Consider the following 24673-nt stretch of genomic DNA (forward strand, 5'->3'; position numbering starts at 1 on the left):
TTGGTCCCTTGTTGACACAGAGAAGTACAGTGGTGTATGCACAGCAGCTATGAAGGTTGCCAGCCTGTTTGGTTCAACCTATCTCTGTGAATCAGCGTTTTCTGACATGAACTTCATCAAGAACAAACACAGAACATGCCTCACTGATGCACATCTGAAAGATGCACTCACAGTTGCAGTTTCAAGTTACACACCAGATTACAGTGCACTGGTGAACAGCATGCAATGCCAGTCTTCTCACTAATAAAGAAACCAATGCCAGATGTTAGTGGCAACATGGCAGTGTCATGGCAAAGTTTAATTAAAATATTGAGGAATTGTGTTCAATTTAAAAGTGTGTTCATGACATATAAGTTATAATTTTGTTAAAAATGCAGCAGATTTGGTCATGAGTTCAAAATGTGACAAGATTTATTTAAAAATATGTAAGTTGATTTTTCTTTAACATTACATAATAACTTTTTGAAACATGGTGCAACATAGTTCATGATTTGCTAAAAAAATGTTTGTGAATGGCTAGTGAAAATTGGACATTTTTCCTATGAAATGTAGTGATGTAAGTGATTATCTAAAAATGTGACAATTACTGAGATTAAAAGAGATAAAGTGCTGAATATTGATATGTTTCCCACCTTGTTTTCATTGCTAATTATTGGGAGAAACCATTAACATGATCAGTGTCTTCTCATAGATGAGTATCATTAATCATTATTGATAATGTATAACTAAAGGCAAACTGAGTAAATTTGTTATTTCAGAAGAGCGTGTCAAACTGGTGCCCTTTGTATGACTCAGTACCCATGAAGTAGCTCTCAGTTTCAAAAAGGTTGGTGACCCCTGTTCTAAACTGAACATCATCCCACTCCAACAGCCTGAGCCAAACCATCCCATTCAGTTCAATGGGAGTCCCTCTTCACTATCGAAGAGCCAGACAACTTCTGCTGGCTCCTTATATAATCTCAAACTAGTACAGGTATGCAAATGATAACAAAAACTTTGTACATGTGATCCAGAAGTTTTGGTTCTTTTTATTTTCTGTGTTCTATGCCAAACACAAATTGAGTTTCAACTCAAGCTGATTAGTCAACGTCCGCAACGTGCATACCAGCTATTCCCTAATCATCGATTGGCGGATGCGGAATAAAATTGGAAGAAGAATAAGCAAATTTCACAAGGATATTGTTTATTCATTTATTTCGGTAATATGGGTTTCTTCTCTTTTCCTTGTTTTTAACATGTACCAAGAGAAATTACACTGAATATTATATATTATATACAAATACAAATATACATTACATTGCATTACATATACTACAAAATGCCAAACTACTGGAATTAACCAGTACGGGTTTTCTGGAAGTACTTGAATGCAACACTAAGCCCCTCCTATATCCGGTGAGAAACCGCTATTCGTCAGAAAAATATTCCGAGTTGGAGTCCCGTTACATAGATATACGTTTACTGTTACCCTCGGTGTTTAAAAAGCCCTTATTTTGGGGGTTTGGGGCCTCTAAGGGAAACTGACAGACAATATGCCCGGTAAAAGGTAACCGTACTCGGAGTGCTGCTGCCTCCTCATCCGGCTAAAGGACGGAACAGGACGGCTAGACGCAAATGGAGAGGCCGGGTAGGCTGCTGCTGCTGTCGGAGCTCCGCGTCAGAAACGGCTTGTACGATGTTAGCCTGAGCCGGTCAGTGCTCACCTGGAAAAGACGGGCCTCTAGCCCGGTGTACCACCCGTTCAGACCCAGTAAGAGCCACGATTAATGTGTCTGTGTATCTTTTTATCTCTTTGTTAGTCTATTAACGCACCGCGACATCCTACATGATGAACAAAGAACAGACGGGATAGGACGTGAAAGGAGACGCGGGCAGTGTTTGGACCTGTTGATATCATGCAGTTAGCTTCAGCTCTGAACACAGTGTAGTCTAGACTGTAGAACCAAATGAGATATGATACATCCGGTTACATAACACTCATCATCCAGTCTGACAGTGAAGGTCACACCGCGGTTGCAGAGAAAAACAAACCAACCAAGTCTCATACATTATTTTATAATATTTTAGCTACAAACATACAGCAGAAAGAAAAGCCGTAGTCTTCCCAGCAGCGATAGATTTAGTGGGAGGTTTTTGTTTGTTTGTTTTAGCTTTCCTTTTGGTCTAGTGTTTTTGTCGAGCAACTGCAACATACACTTTGTTTTAGCTCTGTTTCAGTCGCAGCCAGTTCAATAAAAACATATCTGGCTATGTTTTCATGGAACTGACTGCTAGATGGGATGCACAGCTTTGACAGCTATGGGACTGTCACATAGGGGTTGAACAAATACCTAGAGTTGTGTTTAAAACTTCCACTGCAGCACGAATACTTAAATCATCCGTGGGAACTACTTTTGGGTACATGTATGTACTTGTAGGTGTTCATACACTGCAACATTTTAAAAGAAGATACTGCACTTAATTGTCACAGCAGTATTTAAAAAAAGTAAGTACGTACAAAATCTCCAAATTTCTTGCATACAAGTCCCACAATAACTGGTTCACAAATGAATCAGTGTGTTACTGCTGTTGTTGAATAACAGTCACATTGAGGTGTGTTTGTGTACAATGTTACTGGCTTACCTGAGGTACTTACTTACTTTACCTCTGTTGTTGATTAGTGACTAAAAGTATTTTGTGAATTGGCCAGCTCATCACTGCATTGTTGTTTGAAATGTAGACGCTAACACAAACCTTTTATAGTGTAGACCTGCATCACTAAACATAGGATTTTTATCATGTGTACCATTTGTGGACAATCATAGCGTTTAATACATGAATATATTAACAATGAATAATTTATGATGTTGTGGTGATCATAAGTGCTTTACCCTCTGTTGGACTCAAGCTAAACAGCAGTACAGACCACTACAGCCACTAACCTCAAGATTTGTTAACATGATTCTGCCTTTTAATTTTATTTCGAGGATTTTCTTAAACTCGGAGTATCTCAGGGCAAAATCTGTTGGTGCTACAGCATTAACCCCTGTGTGTGCCGTGTTAAGGTGTCTGGTGGTACTGCATTGGTAGTCTACATGTTGTCGCTGCTTATTGCCGCTTGAGGGAAGTAAATAACTAGCAGTGTGGATTACACTTGTTTGTTCATGCAAGTTTTGGTCCTTTAAGTTATCTCCAGAATCTAGATCGGTGAACATCAACTGGCAGCCCATGGGCCACATCTGGCCCGCCAGAGCTTTCCATCCAGTCCACTGAAAGATGCAAACGCCGCTAAACATCACCTCCGTCAAAAGTCAGATAATATTTACAGAAACCTTTCCACACGTACAATACGGCAATCAATCATGTCACGTCATAACCCGTTAAATACCCATCTCTGACTAGTCTGAATTATCAAAGTCTCAAAATGCAAGATCAGCCCATGTGACTTGAAGTATTTTCAGCACTGTGTTGCACTGAGGAGCTGGCTTTTGTTGGTGGTGATCAGATTGTAAGCACAGCTGAAGGTGAGTCTAGCCTTGTTTTGTTAAGAAAAAATGTTCAGCGATCAAACTTGACTAACTAAAGGAAGTAAAAGTCGTAACAAGATTTCCGTCGATGAACCTGCAGGAGGACTGTTACTGGCTGCCAAACATACGAGCAATTGCCTGCAAAGCATCCATTGGAGTGTGTGTGAGACAAGTGAAAAGCACTCGAAGATCTGATTAATAGACTTGTGCTCTTTCCCCTTTTTTTTTTTTTTTTTTTTGCTCCCTTTCTCTCTCCCTTTTTCTTCTCTTTATTTTCCTCTTCTTCAGCCTGTCAGCTCTGGCTATTACATAGTATGTGGAAAAATAACTCAGATAAATAAAATAAAGGGTTAAAACATCAACAAGAAGAGCCTATTGAGAACCTATAGAGCTCATCTTGAAATAGCAAATATGTTTGGCACAACAACGCATTCAGATCACAGTTCTGCTTGCAAGATCTACCAGACATGACAGGCTTTAAAAAAAAAAAAAAAAAAAAAAAAAAAAAGAAAAGCACTCGAAGGCACAGAGTAAAGTGCTGTATGAATGTCTCTGTGGCTTGTAATCTAAATGCACTTTGTGTGCTCAGTAAAATGGACTAGTTCTTATATAGCGCTTTTCTACTCTGTTTGAGCACTCAAAGCGCTTATACAACACATTTGCATTCAAACACACAAACATTCATACAAGCACTTCCATGATTAACTAAGCTAAGTATCTTGTTAAGTATCTTGCCTGGAGTAGCCAGGAATCAAACCGCCGACCTTCCAATCAGTAGGTGACCTGCTCTACCTCCTGAGCTACAGCCAAGTTGAAGAGTGTCATTTAAATGCCAGTCCATTTACACACTACCTATATTGGGGTCAACAGTGGTGACAGGAGTCGGTCTCTTAACTAACTTGGTCAATTTACCAAATCTACTGTCAAGGAAAGTTGGAAAAAATACAGGACCAAGCATTATACTTCTCAAAGTATTAACACAAATAGATGATGCAGCTAACTCACAGATTTGAGGGCACCATTGTGCTTCTTTATCACGTGAACTGTGAACATAAATGCTTGACTTTAATTCCCTTTGTCTGTGGTTATGTGTTTGGCTTTTTGAAGCAAGGTCTTCCCTTGCTTTCATTTGGGTCAACTACTTAGTGAAAAATAAGGTAATAGTAAAGGGGAGTATTATGCTTTTCCTTCTATAATTTATACACTGTTACAATGTTGGATCTCATATTAAAAATTACCAGATGAGGTCCGTGTATATACAGGTCATGCCTAGGTGCATTTCTGGCAGTATATCTGGACTTAAAGGGAGTGGAGCTGGTTTGTTTCAGATGATGGATGAACTGAAGTGGATTCAGCTCAGTTGCATACGTGATGATGAAAGAATCTATTTCTCGTCTGTATGGTGTGTCTTGAGTCAGAGAGTGCAGGAGTTTAAAAAAATGCAAACTGATGATTTGAATAAACAAATCAGGAGAGCAGTAAGGTTTTCCATCAGAATAAAGCAACATTTAAAGTTCACTGTGATCTGCACACTGAGACGAGTGCTTTGCTTTCAATACCTAAGGACTTGCATCTTTGAGTTTTTCACCAGAGAACCATTTTCAACACCAATGACTCACTTCACAGTTTCTGTGAAAATGATCCAGACTGTTACTACAGGAGATGCGTGACATAATTCTTTTTTTGTCAGCAGTAGGGTTTAATCCCGGGATCCGGGATTCCCGGGAAATGCGATCAGAACCATTTCCCGTTTCCCGGGAAACGTTAGACGGGAAACCGGGAAAAAAGTCGCGCGCGTCGATTTGACTTTCAGAAAGAAAAGAAAGCTAAAGTTAAATTTAAGGAAATATTGAGAGAAGGGTTCGTTTAATGCGAAAAGCATTACTCTTCATTTCAGGCATGTTCAGCCTCCGTTTAAGGCTTCAGCTTCATCTCAAGCGTTTTAATAGAGGTATTACACAGTTGTGCTTTTTTCCTCTTTAATTTGTTGAAATCGTAGGCAATGTGTTTACCCTAAGGTATTTTGTATTATATAATTTTATATTATTATATATTGTTATATTGCATTATATAGCCTATAAAATATGCCTGCCCTGAGCAATAAAGAAATATCTGTTTAACTTCGAGTGTTTCTTTTCCTCGTTTGCAGCCGCTTACTAACAATCATGAATTAGGATACGGGCCTAATGTGTGAAGAAATTATCATGAAATAGATTACTTTAACATATTTTGCTTTTAAAATGGAGTTGAGTAAAATGTATATTTTTTAGGCTATAAGGATTGGCCAGTTTTTCAATAGACGATTCACAGCGAACCTACTTTAACCCTTAGACACGGTGTTATAAATTTGCTGTTGCCAGAATGGCAATGACCAAGTCGTGGTGCATTACTCAAGGCCCTGTGTTATGCCATATTATAGTGTAGTACGGTAGTTAACTTTTCAATGACTATTACAGCGTTCCACTGGTGGAGATATAGCGCAACAGATGTCGCCACGACAGCGTGGCTGAGCCTTTATCAATGCTGTGGAGATGAACCGTATTGTTTTGCACCAGCAATTGTAAAATATCTTGGTATAATTCCATGTACAATGCAGGAATATTCGAATTATATTTGTTAAGGGAGTGTTGAGGAACGATACAACACCGCATAGCTCGAGCACTCCAATGTCGAGATGTAGGTTTTATTGCGTTAATCAAGCCAACGTTGCCCCCTACTGGGCATAACAGGACATAGCTGGAAAGCTACCTCTACAATATCACAATAGGTTAAGGCCGACACAGGCTACAGAAGGCCTAATTAAAATAAAAAAATAAATAAACTTTTTCCCGGGATTCCCGGGAAATGGCTCGTCATTTCCCGGGATTTGATTCATGTCATTTTCGGGAAAAATATTAAACCCTAGTCAGCAGGTCTTTATTTCACTTCTGTTTCAACTGAATCAGTCTCCCAGCTGATCAGGGTTCCTGTGTTTGCAGTGTCCTGGTGACAACAGCTGTGTGTATAACCCTGAAGCAGACAGCAGCATGTGTTCATATTTCAGTGGTGAATTTTTTATGTCTGATCTAGTGATGTTCCTGTGGCAGTGATAAAGGTGCACATTCAGACTAAATAGCAATATAGTGCAGCATTATTTGCATAGTATGCACAATGGGATATCTGAACTTGGAATGGGGTGAACAGTATAGTGAATATACAGTATTTTTATTGTAAAGGTTTGTACCTTTTGATACCCTCCTGGGGCCTTACTTCACTCAAGTTAATATCAGCAATCCTGTTAAGCAGTCACATGGAGGTTCTTATCAACTCGATAAGTCATAAGACTCGATAAGTCTCATGTTCATGTTATTCCAAGAGTATTGTACTTTTATACAACACTTCCAAATCCCATGTGTTATATCCATGTCTCCTTTGTCCCGTCCCTGTTTAAAACAATTCAAACTAAATCCATGTTTGATTTAAATGTACATGGTGCTTTTCTGATTTCTTCCACACAACTATCATTTCTGCTGACTGCACTAAAAAACTCAATAGCTCCATCTGGTGGACTGAAAAAGCAGTTGATTTTGTTATTCAAGCACTAAAAATTTCTATATCTATAATAAAATATCTATTTGGTGTCCCTGTATTGATGAAATATTGCCATGCCAAATATTGCAATACTGTGTTGTGTGGACCCCCCCCCCCCCCCCCCCACACACACACACACACACTAATAGAAAGGAAAGCTTTTTTTTTTTTTTTTTTAAACATGCAGACTTTGCAAGTTAACAAACTTCTTCGTATCACTGCCCCATCAATAAGCCACTTATAGATCTGAACTCAAAGTTACCTTTCTTTCTGTTAAAGACAAAGTTCTATTGTCTTTGGGTTAACTGACTCTCTCTGCTTGCTGCAATGATTAGTAACTGTATGGTTTTCCTGCAGGGTTTTGTGTTCCTTTGTTTCCTCGTCGACCTGACCCAGGTAGGAGATTTAGTTCCCACAATGCAGTGGGATACCTCCACCTGTCACATGGAGGTTTAGTGGTGCTGCTGCTGTTAGAACATGTTTCTGCATTTGATGGCTGAATTATGAACTCTGTTTATGTGGTCCTGAGTTGAATAAGTGGTTTTATTCCAAAATTATGCAAAAAAGTATCTTAAAGAGCCAGCCTTGGAGACATTAAATAGTCTCAATTTGATTAAAAAAAAAATGATACCATCAGAAATCATATTTTGGAATTAAATCACGTTTAGTGGAAGAATCTGTCAGTTTTGATGCTGTGTTCAGTTTGTTCATCAATATCAGATCTAGCAGAAACATGCTGCCCTCCCTGTAGCTCTTGTGTCAGTGTTTGTGTAGTTTGGCTGTAGTTGTAGTAATTCTGCTGGCCAACTGTGGTTTAAGTTTATCTGGGAGATAAACATGCTGCTGCTTTCAAGAAAACACTGTTTGGTCAAGTGTTCTGTAAAGGAATAGGTGGACATCTGGAGGAATAATGTTCCACTTTCTCTTTCTAAGAGTAAGGTGCTCAAATGTAGATCAAAAGTACAGGATGGAAACAAAAGGTCATGTGACTGCCCATAGCAAGGAAAACCGTAACTGAAAGTAGACACTGTTTCCTTCAATATCATCTCCTGGTCCACCTTTGGACTGCTTCCAATGCTCCGTAGAAGTTCTCTTCAGACTAGCTGACTATGTGCATTCGGTTTTTACACCAGCGATCAAGCTAACACCAAATTCTGGGTCAAAACCGACTATGATTTTAACATCACTGGTGACAAGAGTTAGGTCTCTGTAGCCCACACACCAAAAGTAGTTTTCATTGGAGTAATACATCCTCTCTATCAGGTGAGAAATGAGACCAAGCGAATTTATACAGGGTCGTTCACCATGACTACACACCTGTCCTGAGGCATCTGAGGGCAAACATTTAGGGATCACAGTTCTTCCAAATCACTGTTCATACCATACGTTTTTTCTTTAAAGGGGATTAATAACAAAAAAAAAAAATTAAGCCTCCCTTATTCCAGTGCATTTCCAATTCACTCATTCCCTGAAAGACTTATAAATATTCAGCTTTATCTAAACTAGTAAGCTTTAACAAGGCATTCGACCACAGGGAGCCTAACCCCAAATGCCAATAAAAAATGTTTATTGATAATGAAAGAACCAAGCTAGGCCAGAGACTGTGGTTTGGAGAAAGCCTCATCAAGGATTGGCATTAGCTCCTGGGCCTGGCTCCTGATATCTTTTGAGAGAGGCTGACAGAGAGAAGGAGGGTGAGGAACAGAAATGATAACAAAGGGGAGCGTGGGGCAAGTAGGCATTTATAGATGTATGATCAGAAGGGGGAGTGTTTGCAATGTGTGGTCCCTCTCCTGATAAATTATCTCAAATTAGCAGGGTATCATGGTTGCAGAATTGTTATACACCAGTACAGTTGTCACTCAACACCAGTCATACTTGCAGGACTTGGCTCCTCGTGACATCATCAATGCCAATGCCTGTTATCACAACAGGACTTCCATGGAGTGATTATAAAATTGGCATCAATGGAAGTGGTCCAGAGGTGCACAAGGAGGTGACCCTGATGGGGAAATTTAAGTGAGGTGTCATTGTTGCTTTTATTAATTTATTTTATCGGCAAAGTCACTGGTTTTCTTGATTGTACCTCAAATATGAAAAGTTTATTTATTTTAAAAATGCAGTGTATCACAAAAGTGAGTACACCCCTCACATTTCTGCAGATATTTAAGTATCTTTTCATGGGACAACACTGACAAAATGACACTTTGACACAATGAAAAGTAGTCTGTGTGCAGCTTATATAACAGTGTAAATTTATTCTTCCCTCAAAATAACTCAATATACAGCCATTAATGTCTAAACCAGCAGCAACAAAAGTGAGTACACCCCTAAGAGACTACACCCGTAAATGTCCAAATGGAGCACTGCTTGTCATTTCCCCTCCAAAATGTCATGTGACTCGTTAGTGTTACTAGGTCTCAGGTGTGCATAGGGAGCAGGTGTGTTCAATTTTGGAGTACAGCTCTCACACTCTCTCATACTGGTCACTGAAAGTTCCAACATGGCAAAGAACTCTCTGAGGATCTTAAAAGATGAATTGTTGAGCTACATGAAGACTGTTATATAAGCTGCACACAGACTACTGTTCATTGTGTCAAATTGTCATTTTGTCAGTGTTGTCCCATGAAAAGATATACTTAAATATATGCAGACATGTGAAGAGTGTACTCACTTTTGTGATACACTGTATGCTACTTTTGGTTCTGATGCTGCTGGAAGCTCCCGGCACTTTTAGTTTTAATATAAATGGTGAAAAGTTTCTGTGTTGCCTTCAGGTGGACACAGAATAGCAGAAGAGTGATTGTGATATGAGCTACAGATGAGTCAGTCAGATATGCGTCATGTGACTGAAAGATAACCAAGCCGTCATGTGTGAAACCTGTATTTGAATGTAACATTGAAATATTGCTAAACTTGCTGGTTGTTGATGCTAACGTGTGTGTGTGTGTGTGTGTGTGTGTGTGTGTGTGTGTGTGTTGTTCAGGTGTGTGTCACAGTGTCCCGGTGTCAGAGATCATCTCTGTCAGAGAGGAAGAGGAGGAGAACGGCAGCGGACAAAGAGATGATGGCAGCTGGAAAAAGATTAAATCAAGGGAAGAAAAAGACTGCAGGCAGGCCTTCACAGGTAATTCAAACCCTTCATGATCTGCAGTTTAGCACCTTGGTAATCAAACCTGGCTGATCATTAAATGATTGGTTTTGACTTGTGTCAGTGTTGTATGTGGAGAGGTCTCGGCAGTACCGCTGGCGGTGTGCTGAGGTCACCTTCGCTTGTTCAGATGAGGCGGTGTGTCAGCACTGGGTCACCAACATCAGAGAGCTGCTCGCCACTAACAGTATGACTTCACAACAACACACACGGACAGAGTAACTCATGCTGTTGCCAGAAACTATTTGTGATATGGATGCGATTATTTGTATCAACAGCCAGCAGACCCAAACACCTGTTGGTCTACATAAATCCATATGGCGGGAAACGTCAGGGAAAACGGATCTACGAGCAGAAAGTCGCCCCCCTGTTCACACTGGCTGGCATCTCTACCAGCGTCATTGGTACACCTTAGATCACTCGCATCCTGTTCTCCAATTTCCTGTGTCAGAGATTTATGTGTCTGAAAAACTGAGTTTCTGTGTATTTGTTCTGATAGTGACTGAGTACGCCAATCATGCCAGAGATCACTTAAGGACGGCAGCAGAGCTGGAGAAATTTGATGGGTGAGTTTTGTTTGTCCATAGCAGAAGCTTACCCACAAAATACAGTGAAGATTAATTATTTAAATGCTGTAAAGAAATTGCAGAACAAAATATCCAGTCAGGTCCATAAATATTTGGACAGTGATTTTTTTTTTTTTTTTTTTTTTTTTTTTTTGGTAATTTTGCCTCTTTACACCATGAGAGGATTTTCATCCTAAAAATCATGATGTTTGTTTGGGAATTTCAACAGTTTTTATACATAATCCCCCATTTACAAAATAAAATTACGAAAACTGTCATTGTTCAAATGGTCATGGATCTGATTGTACATGCGGGACAGTAATTATCAGTGAACTTCAAAAATAAAAGCACCACAAGAAATATCTGTCAGACTGTTTTTTGTTTTGTGGTTTATTTTATTTATTTATTTTATTGCACAACTTTTATTATACATGTCATCATTTAGAAATGGTCACTGATTTTGTCTGTGCTAATATTTCACTGTGACTTCTGCTTAGTGTGGTGTGCGTTGGAGGGGACGGCATGTTTAGTGAGATCATCCACGGGCTAATCTGGAGGACACAGATCGACTGCGGTGTCGATCCAAACTGTCCAGAGGAAGCACTGTCTCCTTGCTCTCTACGCATCGGAATCATTCCTGCAGGTCTGACACTCAGGAAATGTGAAATCACTGCTTTTCTATTTGTTGTGGATTCAGTTAAAATGCAGGCAATTCTGCCGCCATCATTCAGCGTAGCTAGATCGCACTGATGTCCTTCAGCAAGTTAGAAGTTGGCTCCAGGGATTATTTAGGCGAACTAACATAGCCTGTAGCATCTGCTTTTTGCTATAGAAACCTTCAGCTCTCCAGGAGCCGCCATTCTGCCAACTTACAAGCCACTTCTGTCTTTCCTTGTTTAATTTTTAAACTGTCCTTACCCCGTGTTATGTTTCAGCACAAACTCTGCTACAGGTCTGAACTTTTCATTTTTGTACAAAAAAAAAACCTGCTATAAATACATAAATAATATTGCCTTCTGTTGTCTGTATGAAAGCCCTGCATCACCACTTTCAAATGGTTGTCTAAGCTCTCCTCTCTGTGGGATATCAATAGTTATGTTACTATATATAAAACCTCCCCAGTGAAAAATGGCCAGACTTCCTCCTGATTTAGAACAAAGTTTCGACTGCTGACCTGAATAGTGTTCGAGGTGAGATGATTTTTTTTTGACAGCTGCCAGCCAATTACAGTGCAGGAGTGTTTGTTACCCAAGCATAAGCATAGTCACTGCAACCTAATTTCTCATTAGTGCTGGTTTGTCTCCTTAGTGTTTTTCTGTTGGTCTGCTTATAAATACACACACACACACACACAGTCATCAGGGAGACATTATTCCTCTCTGCAGCAACAAAAGTGAAATGGGCAATTAATAGTTGCTGTGAGTGCATGATTGGAGCAGCGGTGCTTTTACAAAGCGTGTCGCTTCAAACTGTAAAGTTTTAAAAATGATTACAATATGTGACGAACACACTGACCCTCCTCTTTTCACTGGAATGTTCTGCACTGTTAAACATTTAGCACATGATAAATGTGTTCTCTCAGCTCATTGTTTCCTGTTTGTTTCAGGGTCAACAGACTGTATCTGCTTCGCCACTGTGGGCACAAATGACCCTGTGACCTCTGCTCTACACGTCATTGTGGGTCAGTCACATGATCTCCATGACATCAGCTGTCATGTAATCCATTCCCACAAAACAATCTGTTTTGGAGTCAATAGTTAACATGGAAGCTATTAAAAAGGACAAACACTCCTGGGTTCATATCTAACTATTTTGCTGAGAAAGTAAGAGTTGAAGTAGACTTTAAAGTAAAATTTGTCAAACACTGATGGGTTTCAGGTTGTCAAATGTGAGAATTTGTTACATTTTCTAAGTCTTTCATAATAATAAACTGTATCTCTTTAGGTTTGGGACTGTTAGTCAGACAAAAATAATTAAGTCGAATGGACCCTGGGATGAACTTTATCCACAATTTTTCCTGTTTTAAAGACCAAATGATTCATATAATACAGGGTCTGGTTAGGAACAGGAAGTAAAATTATTCGGTTCACTGTGATGGTTCACTTTTTGCCATTTTAGAAAAACAGATTTTAGCTTTCCAACAGTTTTTCCTTTTCCAAATTGCAACAAAGACAGTTTGCCCTCTTTTCTAATCACACAAAATGTAATGAAAATATGTTAAGATCACTTTTGTTTTTCACACGGTAAGCTCTAAACGTGCCCCAAATTAACAAACTTAAATTAAAACACACCACAGGTTTGTTTTTAAATTAGTGATATTGGTCCTCAGTGTACTCGCCCACTTGTCTAGTTTTAAATTTTGTCTCTTCAAAAGCAAAAAACCCAACAGATTTTTTTGTTGTTGTTGTTGTTGTTATGTGTGTTCAGGAGACTCTCAGGCGCTGGATGTGTCCTCGGTTCACCACAACAACATGTTCCTGCGATACTCTGTCTCGCTGCTGGGATACGGTTTTTATGGTGATGTGCTAACAGACAGTGAGAGGAAGAGATGGATGGGGCCTGCCAGATATGACTTCTCAGGTGGAAATAAAATACATTTTAAGATGTCATGATCCCAACTACATTTTGATTATATTGATTTTTAAGTTATATTGGTATTACGGTATATGGATATATTTTCAAAGGAGCTGTAGATGGTGGGTTATTTATCGTTTCCTCTGTGATGTTTTTAGTCAAGTCTTGGTTTTTCTGCCACAGTGAGTGACAACGGCACAATCAGTTTCCCACATCCATGTGGAAGTTTATGAATAATGCATAGAGCGCTTAACTTCAAATATTAAACATGTTGCAGGTTCCTGGTCTTGACAAATATGAAAACACACATAAATTCCTGATAAGTATATTTCTTAAAATGTTTATGAGCTTCAGGGGACAAACTGATTCTCCTTTAAGATTTTCTGGTAGAGAGCAGAATTCATGGTTTCATTAATTATAGCAAGTCAGTATTATAGCAGGTTGGGCGTGGCTGCAGTTATCATTGTTTCATATTAAAATGTGTTTGATCTGAAACATTGAAGTGTGAAATCAGGAAGAGAGCAAATAGTTCAGTGTGTGTGTGTGTGTGTGTGTGTGTGTGTGTGTGTGTGTGTGTGTGTGTGTGTGTGTGTGTGTGTTCTTAACAAATGTATTGCACCACTACCCAATGTAAGGTTTATGCCGCAGCTGCCCTAAATGAACACTATTGGTAATTACCAAATTTTTTTTTGTTCCTGTAATGGCTAACCTGCCAATATGCACAAACTCTTTAAGTGAAATGATATTTTTAATGCTAAAATATAATTAATGTTATTGATGAAATTTCAAAAGTACTGTTTTTAAAAAAAAGCAGAAAAAAATGGTCAAGCACATTATTCATTTTTGATTAAGATTGCAGTTATTTACTTGCATTCCTTAAAGGAAAAAAATTGTGTTTGAATGTTATGCTTGATAAATTAAGTCCAGCATGGTAAATATGAGCAGAGAGTTTTTTTTTTTTCATGTGTATGCTGATTTTATGATGATGATCTGTAGGTCTGAAGATGTTCCTGACTCATCATTGCTACGAAGGAACAGTGTCCTACTTGCCAGCCGGAGGCATCATAGGAACACCACGAGACGCCACCAAGTGTCGATCTGGGTGAGCGATTTTAAACTACTTTTTTTTTTTTTTTCTTAATAAATGTGTGCTTTAGAATCTGTAGACATTTAAAAGCTCATAAACATATGACCTCAGTTACAATCATAACACAAGTTTTATTTTTTCAGTTCAATAAGTAAAACATTTAGCTGACTGTCGAGGTCGGTTGAATTCAAATTTGGCCAAACTCTTTTAGCTGAATCATGTAAAATGAATTAATAACCTGCTGAGGTTAACTAATGATTTGTTTATGTAAAATGTCAAAGCTAAAATGGCTTCTTGTTATAGTCTTTTCATGGCATCCTTTAAGTAACAATGGTTTCTCTATAAATTTCCAGGTGTGTGATTTGTCAGCACAATGGGCAGCTACTTTCAGAGAGAACTGAGAAGTATGAGATGGATGAAGCGTCAGACTCTGGTGAGTCCAAAAAATAGTTTTCCAGAGCTCTGAAACACTGAACATGACTCAATCCCCTCCACAAGAAAAGGGGCAAACCTTCTTGTCTGACTTCATCATGTTGTTTCTTGTTAAATCTCAGAAAATATTTATATTTGTGAGAACTAGCATTCATGTAGCACCTTCTTTTTTTTTTTTTTTTTTTTTTTTTTAAGCCTGTCATGTCTGGTAGATCTTGCAAGCAGAACTGTGATCTGAATGCGTTGTTGTGCCAAACATATTTGCTATTTCAAGATGAGCTCTATAGGTTCTCAATAGGCTCTTCTTGTTGATGTTTTAACCCTTTATTTTATTTATCTGAGTTATTTTTCCACATACTATGTAACAGCCAGAGCTGACAGGCTGAAGAAGAGGAAAATAAAGAGAAGAAAAAGGGAGAGAGAAAGGGAGCAAAAAAAAAAAAAAAAAAAAAGGGGAAAGAGCACAAGTCTATTAATCAGATACTTCATCACTTTAACATATAAAAAAATACTATCAATACTTGCAAAAATAAATTTGTGTGTGAAAAACAAAACTAACAAAGCATGTTACGCACACCAACAATTTTGTTGAGTTGTGATTGAGTGGGCGTTTGTGTCTGTGTCATGTTTGTGTCTGTGTCATGGAACGTACTTACCAATGAGGGCAAAACGCTGCAGCTCCACCCATCAGAAGCCAGAGGCAGGTACGGAAAGCCCCCGGAACCCCAGGCCACCAGCAGCCCACCAAGAGCCAGGAAGACCCCCGGCCACTCAGTCCAAAGACAACCGCATACCTACCCCAGCAGACGGGAGAGGGTGGTCTCAGACGGAGCCCCCCCCAGTCGAGGAGCGAGGGCTCCAGGGAACCCAAGGCGATGAGAAGCCAGCCCCCCCCCAGCGGCCAGCCCCCTGCACTGGCCGGCGGCAGGGCTCCCGGGCCCACGGCACCCAAGGACCGCCCGACCCTCCACAGAGCCCCCCCCCACGCCGAAGAAGCCAACGCAGCCCCGCACCGCACCCCCAAGGGGGGCAGGCCAGCACCCACGCCAGAACACCCAGCCCCACCCAGGAACCCCGAGGCACCCCCATCCCAGGGGGGTAGGGGGGAGGAGGCAACCAGCAAGGAGCGGCCAGGAGGCAAGGCACAAGGCCCAGACCCAGGTCCAGCCATACATACAAACACACCCAGACACCCGTGTACACATTTATACACAGATACTCATACATGCCCATACATACTTACCCACACACAGATATGCCATACATACACATTCACTCACCCACCCATACTCACGGAGACGGTGACAAATACACAAAGACACACATTCATCCATAGCTACCCACCCTCTGAAGGCGGGGCAAGTGGAAACCACCCCAGGGCCAACAGCGACCCCAGGACGCCACCAGCCCGGTCCCCAAGGAACCACCCGACCCCTACCCCAGGCGAGACGCAAGAAATCGGGGTGTAAGATGACCCATCCACCCCTCCTCCTCCCCAACTTGTAGGTCTATGTGTTAATGTTTGTGAGTGAATGAGGTGTATAGGGTGCAGTTAAAATTGAGGGGACAGTTATGCCACAAGCGCCAACTGTTGGTCGTCAGCACTTGCCCACACTGCCCCCCCAAAACCCTCCATGTCTAAAGTGCAAATAAAATTTGGAGACAGACAGTGACGAGGATCCGAGTGGGGCCACCTCAGCGGCCCATCTCATCAACCTCTGAGTAACATGCCTGCCCCAAAGGTCCTATGTGTATCAGGGTGTAAGTGTGTATGTGTTGTGAGTTATAATGACTAAAGTGCAATTAAAACGGAGAGGCAAGTGGTGGTGCAGCTCTCCACGTGGCCTCTCCATCCTACATCTGTGAGTGATGTGTATTCTGTGTGTGTGTGTGTGTGTGTTTGTGTATGGGGAGGGGGAGGGGGGGGGGGGGCATATGACCAGGAAAAATCCTGGAAGAAGAGAGCCAGCTGTCCGCTGGCTCAATAGGCACCCCGACCTCCCACACCCCAGCACAGGGCAGGGGGAGGTGAGCCCAGGGCCGCGGTGACAGCATCCCGGAGCACTGCAGCACCCGAGGTTGGCGCCCTTGCCCCCACCGCAGAGGGCGGCCCGCTCCTCCTAGATGCCCATTCACTCAACAATAGACACAAACAGGCGACAGGACATACTGGCCTGGGCATGGAAATGCAGTGCCCAGTCCCCCCCAACCACCCCACCGCGGCCCCATCCCCCACCCCACCCCCCCGCAATGCAGGCCCCCCCGGGCCCCAAAAGCGTCCACCGGACATCCCGACGTCAGGCCAACCCACCCCACCCGGCGGCGCGGCCGGGACAGCAGAGGCCCCCCCCCGCGCCAGGGGGGGCCCACCGGGAGCCGGCGCGGCCCCAGTGCCGGGGCCCCAGACCCCAGCCCCCAAGCCATACAGGGAAGACCAGCCAACCGACCGAGGGCCGGCACAACCCCCCCAAGCACCCCGCCCACACCCCAGGACCGAAGGCAGCACCATCCAAGCCCCCACCACCATCAACCAGGACAGGCACACAGACATCACCAGAAGGTCGCCCCAGGGCCCCAGCCCCAGGAGGCTACCAGCTACCCAGGCCCCCGGAGTCCCCCCCCACCCCCCCACAAAGCACATCAGGAGCAGAGCCCGCAGCCCATCACCCCCACTAAGTAATGGAGCTGAGCAGTGGGAACCAAAGAGAGTCAAATTCCTCCAATTTGTTTTTAGAAGAAGCAGACATTCTCTCTAAACTAACATGATCTACTAATAAATTTCTGTACTGAGTAATACATAGTTTATTTTTTGTCTTCCAGTTCATGAGGATCATCTTCTTAGCGATGCACAAGGCAGTAAGAACTATGTGTGATATATTTAACTCCATAATTAATTCACTGACATCACCTAAGATGCATAGTCTGGGGGAAGTTGGGATATGACAGCTAAACCATGTGGATAGATCTTCACAAATCCTCTGCCAAAATCTCTGAACTGGTACACAAGACCACAGAGCGTGTAGATGATTATCCTCTGAATTGCTTGTACAGTGGGTGCATATGTTTGAGTGTGTAAGGCCCATTTGGAACATCCTTTGTCCAGTGTAGTATGTTCTATGGAGAATCTTATATTGTACAAGTTGTATTTGGGGTCTTTTAGTCATTTTGAAGATATTTAAACATATTTCTGTCCATAAATTTTGATCCAGGTTGACAGAAAGATCACGCTCCCATTTTGTAATTGGGAGGGAAACTGAATCATCAGTTTTTATTAATAATTTATATAATTTTGATAACAATTTTGGGGTACAGAGGTTAAGAAATTCTGTTACCCAAGTAGGCATTTCTAGATTCAATTGATTAAGGTTAAATCTTCCCTGTAGGACGGACTTAACTTGTTGATATTCCAGAAATCTACCGTTGCCAATTCTATATTTTGATATAAGTTCTTGGAACGTGATAAAATTTCCATCTTGGATAATATGTTCTAAGTTATTTATACCCTTATCACGCCATAACGGAAAATTCAGCATTTTCTTTTTCTGACAAATATCTGGATTGTTCCAAATGGGTGTTAGTTTACAGGGGATGAGTGAAGACTTAGTTATTTTTAAAAATTCCCACCAGGCTGTCAGAGAGGTATTTATACTAAGGACTTTATAGCAGTTATGATGTTTAATACTGGAACTAATGAAAGGTAAATCTGAGATTTTTATTTTTCCACAAAACGCCTGTTCTAGATCCAGCCATGGGTTGTCTAATGAATTGGATTTGATCCACTTTGAAATATACTGCAATCTACTGCTTAAGAAATAGTAATAAAAGTTTGGTAATTCTAGACCTCCACTGTGTTTTGGCTTTTGTAAAGTTTTTAAGCTTATTCTTGATGGTTTGTTTTTCCATAAAAATTTTGAGATGTTTGAATCTAGTGACTTAAACCAAGGAAGAGTAGGTTTATTAGGGATCAATGAAAATAGATAATTAATTTTTGGTAAAACCATCATTTTAATGGCAGCAACTCTCCCCATGAGTGATATAGGTAAACTGTTCCAACGTGTGAGATCATCCTCTATTGTTTTTAATAAGGGGATATGATTTAATCGTACCAAGTCTGAGAGCCTGGCGGAAAAATTTATGCCTAAATATCTAATATTTCCTGACTTTAGTGGGGTCCTAGAGGTTCTCTGGAAATTACAATTCAGAGGCAAAACTGTTGATTTACTCCAATTGATAGAGTAATCAGATATAGATGAGAACTTATCTATCAGTGTGATAGTCTTCAAAAGAGAGCCTTGTGAATTCCCAAGGAAAAGTAATACATCATCAGCATAAAGGCTAAGTTTATGGTCCATATTTTCAGTTTGAATCCCTTTAATATTTACATTTTGACGGATTGCTGCTGCTAGCGGCTCAATGAAAATTACAAAAAGAGAGGGAGAGAGTGGGCAGCCCTGCCTAGTGCCCCTCTGCAGACTGAAACTTTGTGAAATGAGATCATTTGTCCTAACACGCGCATTCGGAGAGCTGTGTAGTGTTCTGATCCAGTTTATAAAGGATGAACCGAATCCAAATTTTTGCAGAACTGCTAGTAAGAATTTCCAATTTACCCGATCAAATGCCTTCTCTGCATCTAAAGACACGATTGTCGTCTCTAATTTGTTAATAGAACAATAGTCTATTATATTTATCAGTCGACGTGTATTATTGGCTGAGTGCCGACCCTTGATAAAGCCTGTTTGATCTGGATGTACAATAAATGGAGTAATACTTTCTAATCTTTTGGCAAGGGCTTTGCAAATTATTTTAAGATCTACATTAATGAGAGAGATTGGCCTGTAGCTGGATGGGAGTGTGGGGTCTTTGCCTGGTTTAAGAAGCAGGCTAATGTTAGCAGAGTTTAAGGTTGGAGATAAGATGTGGTCATTCTGAATCTGAGTTACCATTCTGAAAAAAATGGGAGCTAGCTCAGACCAAAATTCTTTATAAAACTCGGCTGGAAAACCGTCTGGACCTGGGGCTTTATTATTTGGGAGATGCTGTAGGGCTTCACTAAGTTCAGACAATGAAAGAGGTAAATCCAGAGCTGCAGCCTGGCTGTCATTTAGTTTTGGTAGATTTATATTATTAAGAAATTCTTCAATTTCAGTATCAGATGGGTTAATCTGTGGTGAATATAAGGCTTCATAGAAGTCTCTGAAAGAGTTATTTATTTGTTGTGGGTCATGAGTAATAATACCAGTCGAGTCTTTAATAGAAAAAATAGCTGTTTTTTCTTTATTCAGTTTTAATTGCTTGGCCAGGAATTTTCCAGATTTATTTCCATGCTCAAAGTTTTCCAAACGCAGCCTCTGCAACATAAATTGTGTCCTTTTATCAATTATTTCATTTAGCTCCAGTTTCAGTTTCCTCAGGCTGATAATTGTATGTTCTTGTGGTGAAGCGGCATAGGCAGTTTCTAAAGATTTAATTTTTTGTTCTAATTCTAACACAAGTGCTTTTTCTTTATTTTTCCTATGCGAGCAGTAAGATATTATTTTGCCCCGCATTACTGCCTTTCCTGCTTCCCAAAGAACACATGGTGATATTCCTGGAATATCATTATATTCTAAGTATGCTGACCATTCCTTTTTGAAATAATTAATAAAATCTTCTTCTTTAAGTAATGATGTATTAAATCTCCAGTTCCTGATTGGTGGTGTGACTCTTTTCTGTGTCAGAGACATAGACACCGGTGCATGATCGCTAATAGTGATAGGGTGAATCTGAGTGTCTGTGATATCCATCATTATGGAGCTGCTAACTAAAAAGTAATCTAAGCGGGAATGAGTTTTGTGTACTGGTGAGAAATAACTATAATCTCTCAAAGTAGGGTGATGTGAACGCCAAGCATCGCAAAGTCCAAAATCCTTCATGTACTGTTTAAGAATGTCTGCAGACTGCCAGTTCCTCTGACTCACTGCTGCACTGAGCCTGTCAATATCTGCATTAAGTACCAGGTTGAAGTCTCCTCCTATTACTAGTGTAGTGTCAGAGTGATCTGAGAGTGAAGTGAACAAAGCATGAAAGAAGGAGGGGTCATCAACATTTGGTCCATATATACTAGCAATACATAAATCTGTATTCTGTATAGATAAATTAAGTATTATAAATCTACCTTCAGGGTCTATTGTACTGTTGCTAATGTTAAAGTTTATCTTCTTGTTAATCAATATAGCTACACCTCTTTGTTTGGAGTTATAGCAGGCTGAGTACGTGTGAGGGAACTGTGGAGAGGAAAGAGTGAGCACAGATGTTTTGGACACATGTGTCTCCTGTAGAAAAACAACATCTGCTTTTAAGTCTTTTAACCGATTAAAAATTTTTAGTCTCTTTTCCCTCGAACCAGCCCCGTGCACATTCCATGAGACAAATCTGAGTGTGCTCATATTTAAACTAACTGATGGACTGTTGTGTGCTCACTAAGGATGTGTGTGTGTGTGTACATATGTTCTGTATGTTGGCGTGTGCCCTTTATATTGATGTGTGCGTGTGTATGTGCGCTGTATGTTGGTGTGTGTGCATCTGCGCTGTATGTTAGTGTAGTAAACTGTAGCATTGTAAGTGACGTAAACATATTGCTGAGTGCAGAAAGAAAAAAGACGTGTAAAAAGTGACCTAAGTGACATAAGAATGAAATTAGATGAGGGGAAAACAAAACAGAACAAACAAACAAACGATCACGGTACTATGCTGACTCGTCGGCGTTAATGGTACTACTTAGACAGATTTAGACTATTTAATGGTACTGTTTAGATGGTTGAAAAAAAAAAACTCAGAAAAGAACGTTAATATGGACACAGATCACCTGATCGATCAGCAGAGCCATGGCGTGGTGTTTTTGTCTCGGTAAAGCTGTCCGTTTACATACAGTTTGTCCACGGCGATGACAGCCCGGGAGCCTTCCTGCATGACCTTCTTGTCTGACTTCATCATGTTGTTTCTTGTTAAATCTCAGAAAATATTTATATTTGTGAGAACTAGCATTCATGTAGCACCTTCTTAAATATGTCCATCCATGGCTGCTCTGTAGTCTTCTATAATAACATCAGCTGACTTTTTTTTTTTTAATTAATTAAAGGCAAACTTATGGAATAGAGTGACAACTGTTTGGCAGCAGTGACAAGAGAGGTAAAATCAGTCTGTTTGGGTTTTTTTTTTTATCCAGAGTGTAATGGCGAGTGGAGAACAATCCGAGGGAAGTTCCTTGCTATAAATGCTGCCAGCATGAGCTGTGCTTGTCCTCGCAGCCCTAAAGGCCTCTCGCCTGCTGCCCACTTGGCTGACGGCACCATAGACCTCATCCTCGTCCGAAAATGTTCTCGCTTCAACTTCCTTAGACACCTCCTTCGACACACCAGCAAAGATGACCAGGTGTGGTTCCAGACTGGATAATAAATCCATGTTCTGATTGATTTTCTTTAGACATAATGGTAGGATGTTACAGTTCATAACCCACTACGTTCTTCTCTTGTTCTCGCAATCAGTTTGACCTAACCTTCATTGAGGTCCATCGAGTGAGGCGTTTCCGTTTCACACCACGTCACTGCCAAAGCGACTCGGACCTGGAGTTGGACCTGCAGGAGAATGGCAAACGGCAGATCTTCAGCCAGATCTGCAAAGATCACCCAGCTTGTGGCTGTGCACCCGCCTATAGCAGCTGGAACTGCGATGGCGAGATCCTGACCCACACAGCCATTGACGTCAGGTATGACAACCCTCTGGGAGTTTCTTCCTTCCAGATATTAAAAATTGATTTATAATTTCTTTCTCTGCTGTTTTTTCAGAGTGCACTGCCAGTTGATCAAGCTGTTTGCTCGAGGGATCGAAGAGCTGCCAGTGTTTGAGGATCTCACCAACCCCTGTGCAATATAGACCCCAATTATTCTTTCCCTGGCATTGAAGCCATCTGATTATGGCCACTGCCTAAAGCACTGCTGCAACCTCCATCATGTGACACTCATCACATCTTCCACTTGAAAACTCAGCAGGATACTCTGGCTAAGTTATATTGTTACTCAACAAATGTCAGCAGCATGGTCAGAAACTAAACTTTACTTTCCAGGTCTGAGGATTTAAGGTGGTTTCTTCAGATGGGAAGTGATGCTTAGTTTTCTTTTCCCTGGGAAAAAAAACTGTTGAAATTTAGGAAACTGTAGATCCAGACAGTAAAGTGTCACCTTCAGATTTTGGATTTCTTCTAGATGACTGTTGGTGCTTGTTGGGAATGATTGTTGGGTGTTTGGTACCTGATTTATTTAATATTGAACTCCAGGCTGGAAACTGAGTCCTGTACAGCTTGACAGTGTTTCATGTACCAAAAATCAGAGCAAGGATTTGTCATGAAACAGTTGCCTCCGTCTTCTGGGTGTTTTGACCAGTAATGGACACAAGTCCTCATCATTTTCAGACAAACCTTCAACTGTTAAGGCAGCTAATGTATTTTATTAGCCTCTTTAAACTGAAATTAAATTTTTTATTTAAAAAAAAAAACAAACTTAAAATGGATTGTTTTACCTGTTCAGGTGATGTCATCCACTTACAGATGTTGGTACCCTTCTGTTAAAGAAAGGAAAAATGCACAATGGTCACTGAAATAACTTGAAACTGACAAAAGTGATAAATAAAAATCTAACACTGCTTTTGAGTTACGGTTCATCAAGATTATTTTAAAAAAGAAAACCAATGAAACTGGCCTGGTCAAAAATGATACCCTTGGTACCCGTAATATTTTCTGGCTTAACCTTTTGAGGCAATCAAGTAATTTTTGTAACTCTAAAATGAGACTGCTGCACCTGTCGACAGGTATTTTGGCCCACTCGTCATATGTAAACTGCTCCAGTTGTCTCAGATTGAAGGGTGCCTTCTCCAGACTGCATGTTTCAGCTCATTCTACAAATGTTCAATAGGATTTAGATCGGGGCTCACTGAAGGGCTCTCCTTAGCTTTCTGTGGTCCATGCTCAGTGTGGCACACACCATGATATCAAATAGCCCAGTGACTACGTTTCATCCTTTAAATAGGCAGACTGAAGATAAGTTCGAAGACATCCGTGATGCTAATTACAAAATACATCTTAGTTTAACACTTCTAGGGGTACCATCATTTTTGTCCAGGCCAGTTTCATTAGTTTGTTTTTCAAAATAAATTGAATTGATCCTCAATTTAAAAGCAATGTCTGATTTTCATTAGTTCATTTTCAGTAAATTTTTATTTATTACTGTTTTCAGTTTCAAGTTATTTCACTGACCATTGTGAGTTTTTCTTTCTGTAACAGAAGGATACCAACAATTTTGTCCACGTCCACATGTCCTCCTCCTCCTTTTTCCCTTTTTTTCAAATGCAGAAAAACCCCTGGCACTCATCTCCACTCCCTTCTTCACCTCTCTTGTGCACTGTCTGTTGCTTTGGCTGATTGACTCCAGGTATTTAAGCTCATCTACCTTTACTACCTCTGCTCCTTGTATGTTAACCTTTCCACCTCTGTCCCTCTCATTCACACATTCGGTCTTGCTTCTACTGACTTACTTTCTTCTCTCCAGAGCATGCCTCCACCGCTGCAGGCTCTCTTCCACATGCTATCTACTCTCACTACAGATCAGTGTTGTCTCCAAACATCAGAGTTCATGGAGACTCCTGCCTCTCCATCATTGTCCTCATACATGTCCTGCACCACCCTCACATACTTCTGTACCACTCCTGGCTTCCTCATGCAGTACCACGGTTCCTCTCTTGACACCCTATCATATAC

General features: G+C 40.7%; 1 protein-coding gene across 2 annotated transcripts; it reads left to right on the top strand.

The window, feature by feature from the left end:
• Positions 1-1405: 1405 nt before the first annotated feature.
• On the top strand, positions 1406-24108 carry LOC115781261 (ceramide kinase-like). Of its 2 annotated transcripts, XM_030730813.1 has the most exons (14): positions 1406-1750; positions 7434-7472; positions 10063-10203; positions 10292-10414; positions 10506-10631; positions 10727-10793; positions 11291-11436; positions 12400-12474; positions 13221-13373; positions 14364-14469; positions 14808-14887; positions 22091-22296; positions 22410-22630; positions 22710-24108. In XM_030730813.1, the coding sequence occupies exons 1-14, from the start codon at positions 1615-1617 to the stop codon at positions 22795-22797; spliced, it is 1707 nt and encodes a 568-aa protein (XP_030586673.1). In that variant the 5' UTR covers positions 1406-1614; the 3' UTR covers positions 22798-24108. The 2 variants fall into 2 exon arrangements, with proteins under 2 accessions (XP_030586673.1, XP_030586674.1); XM_030730814.1 differs by lacking the exon at positions 7434-7472 and having other exon boundaries at positions 22710-24107.
• The last annotated feature ends 565 nt before the right edge of the window (positions 24109-24673 follow it).

The sequence above is a fragment of the Archocentrus centrarchus genome, chromosome 6 (assembly GCF_007364275.1).
Source record: "Archocentrus centrarchus isolate MPI-CPG fArcCen1 chromosome 6, fArcCen1, whole genome shotgun sequence".
Lineage (NCBI taxonomy): Eukaryota > Metazoa > Chordata > Actinopteri > Cichliformes > Cichlidae > Archocentrus > Archocentrus centrarchus.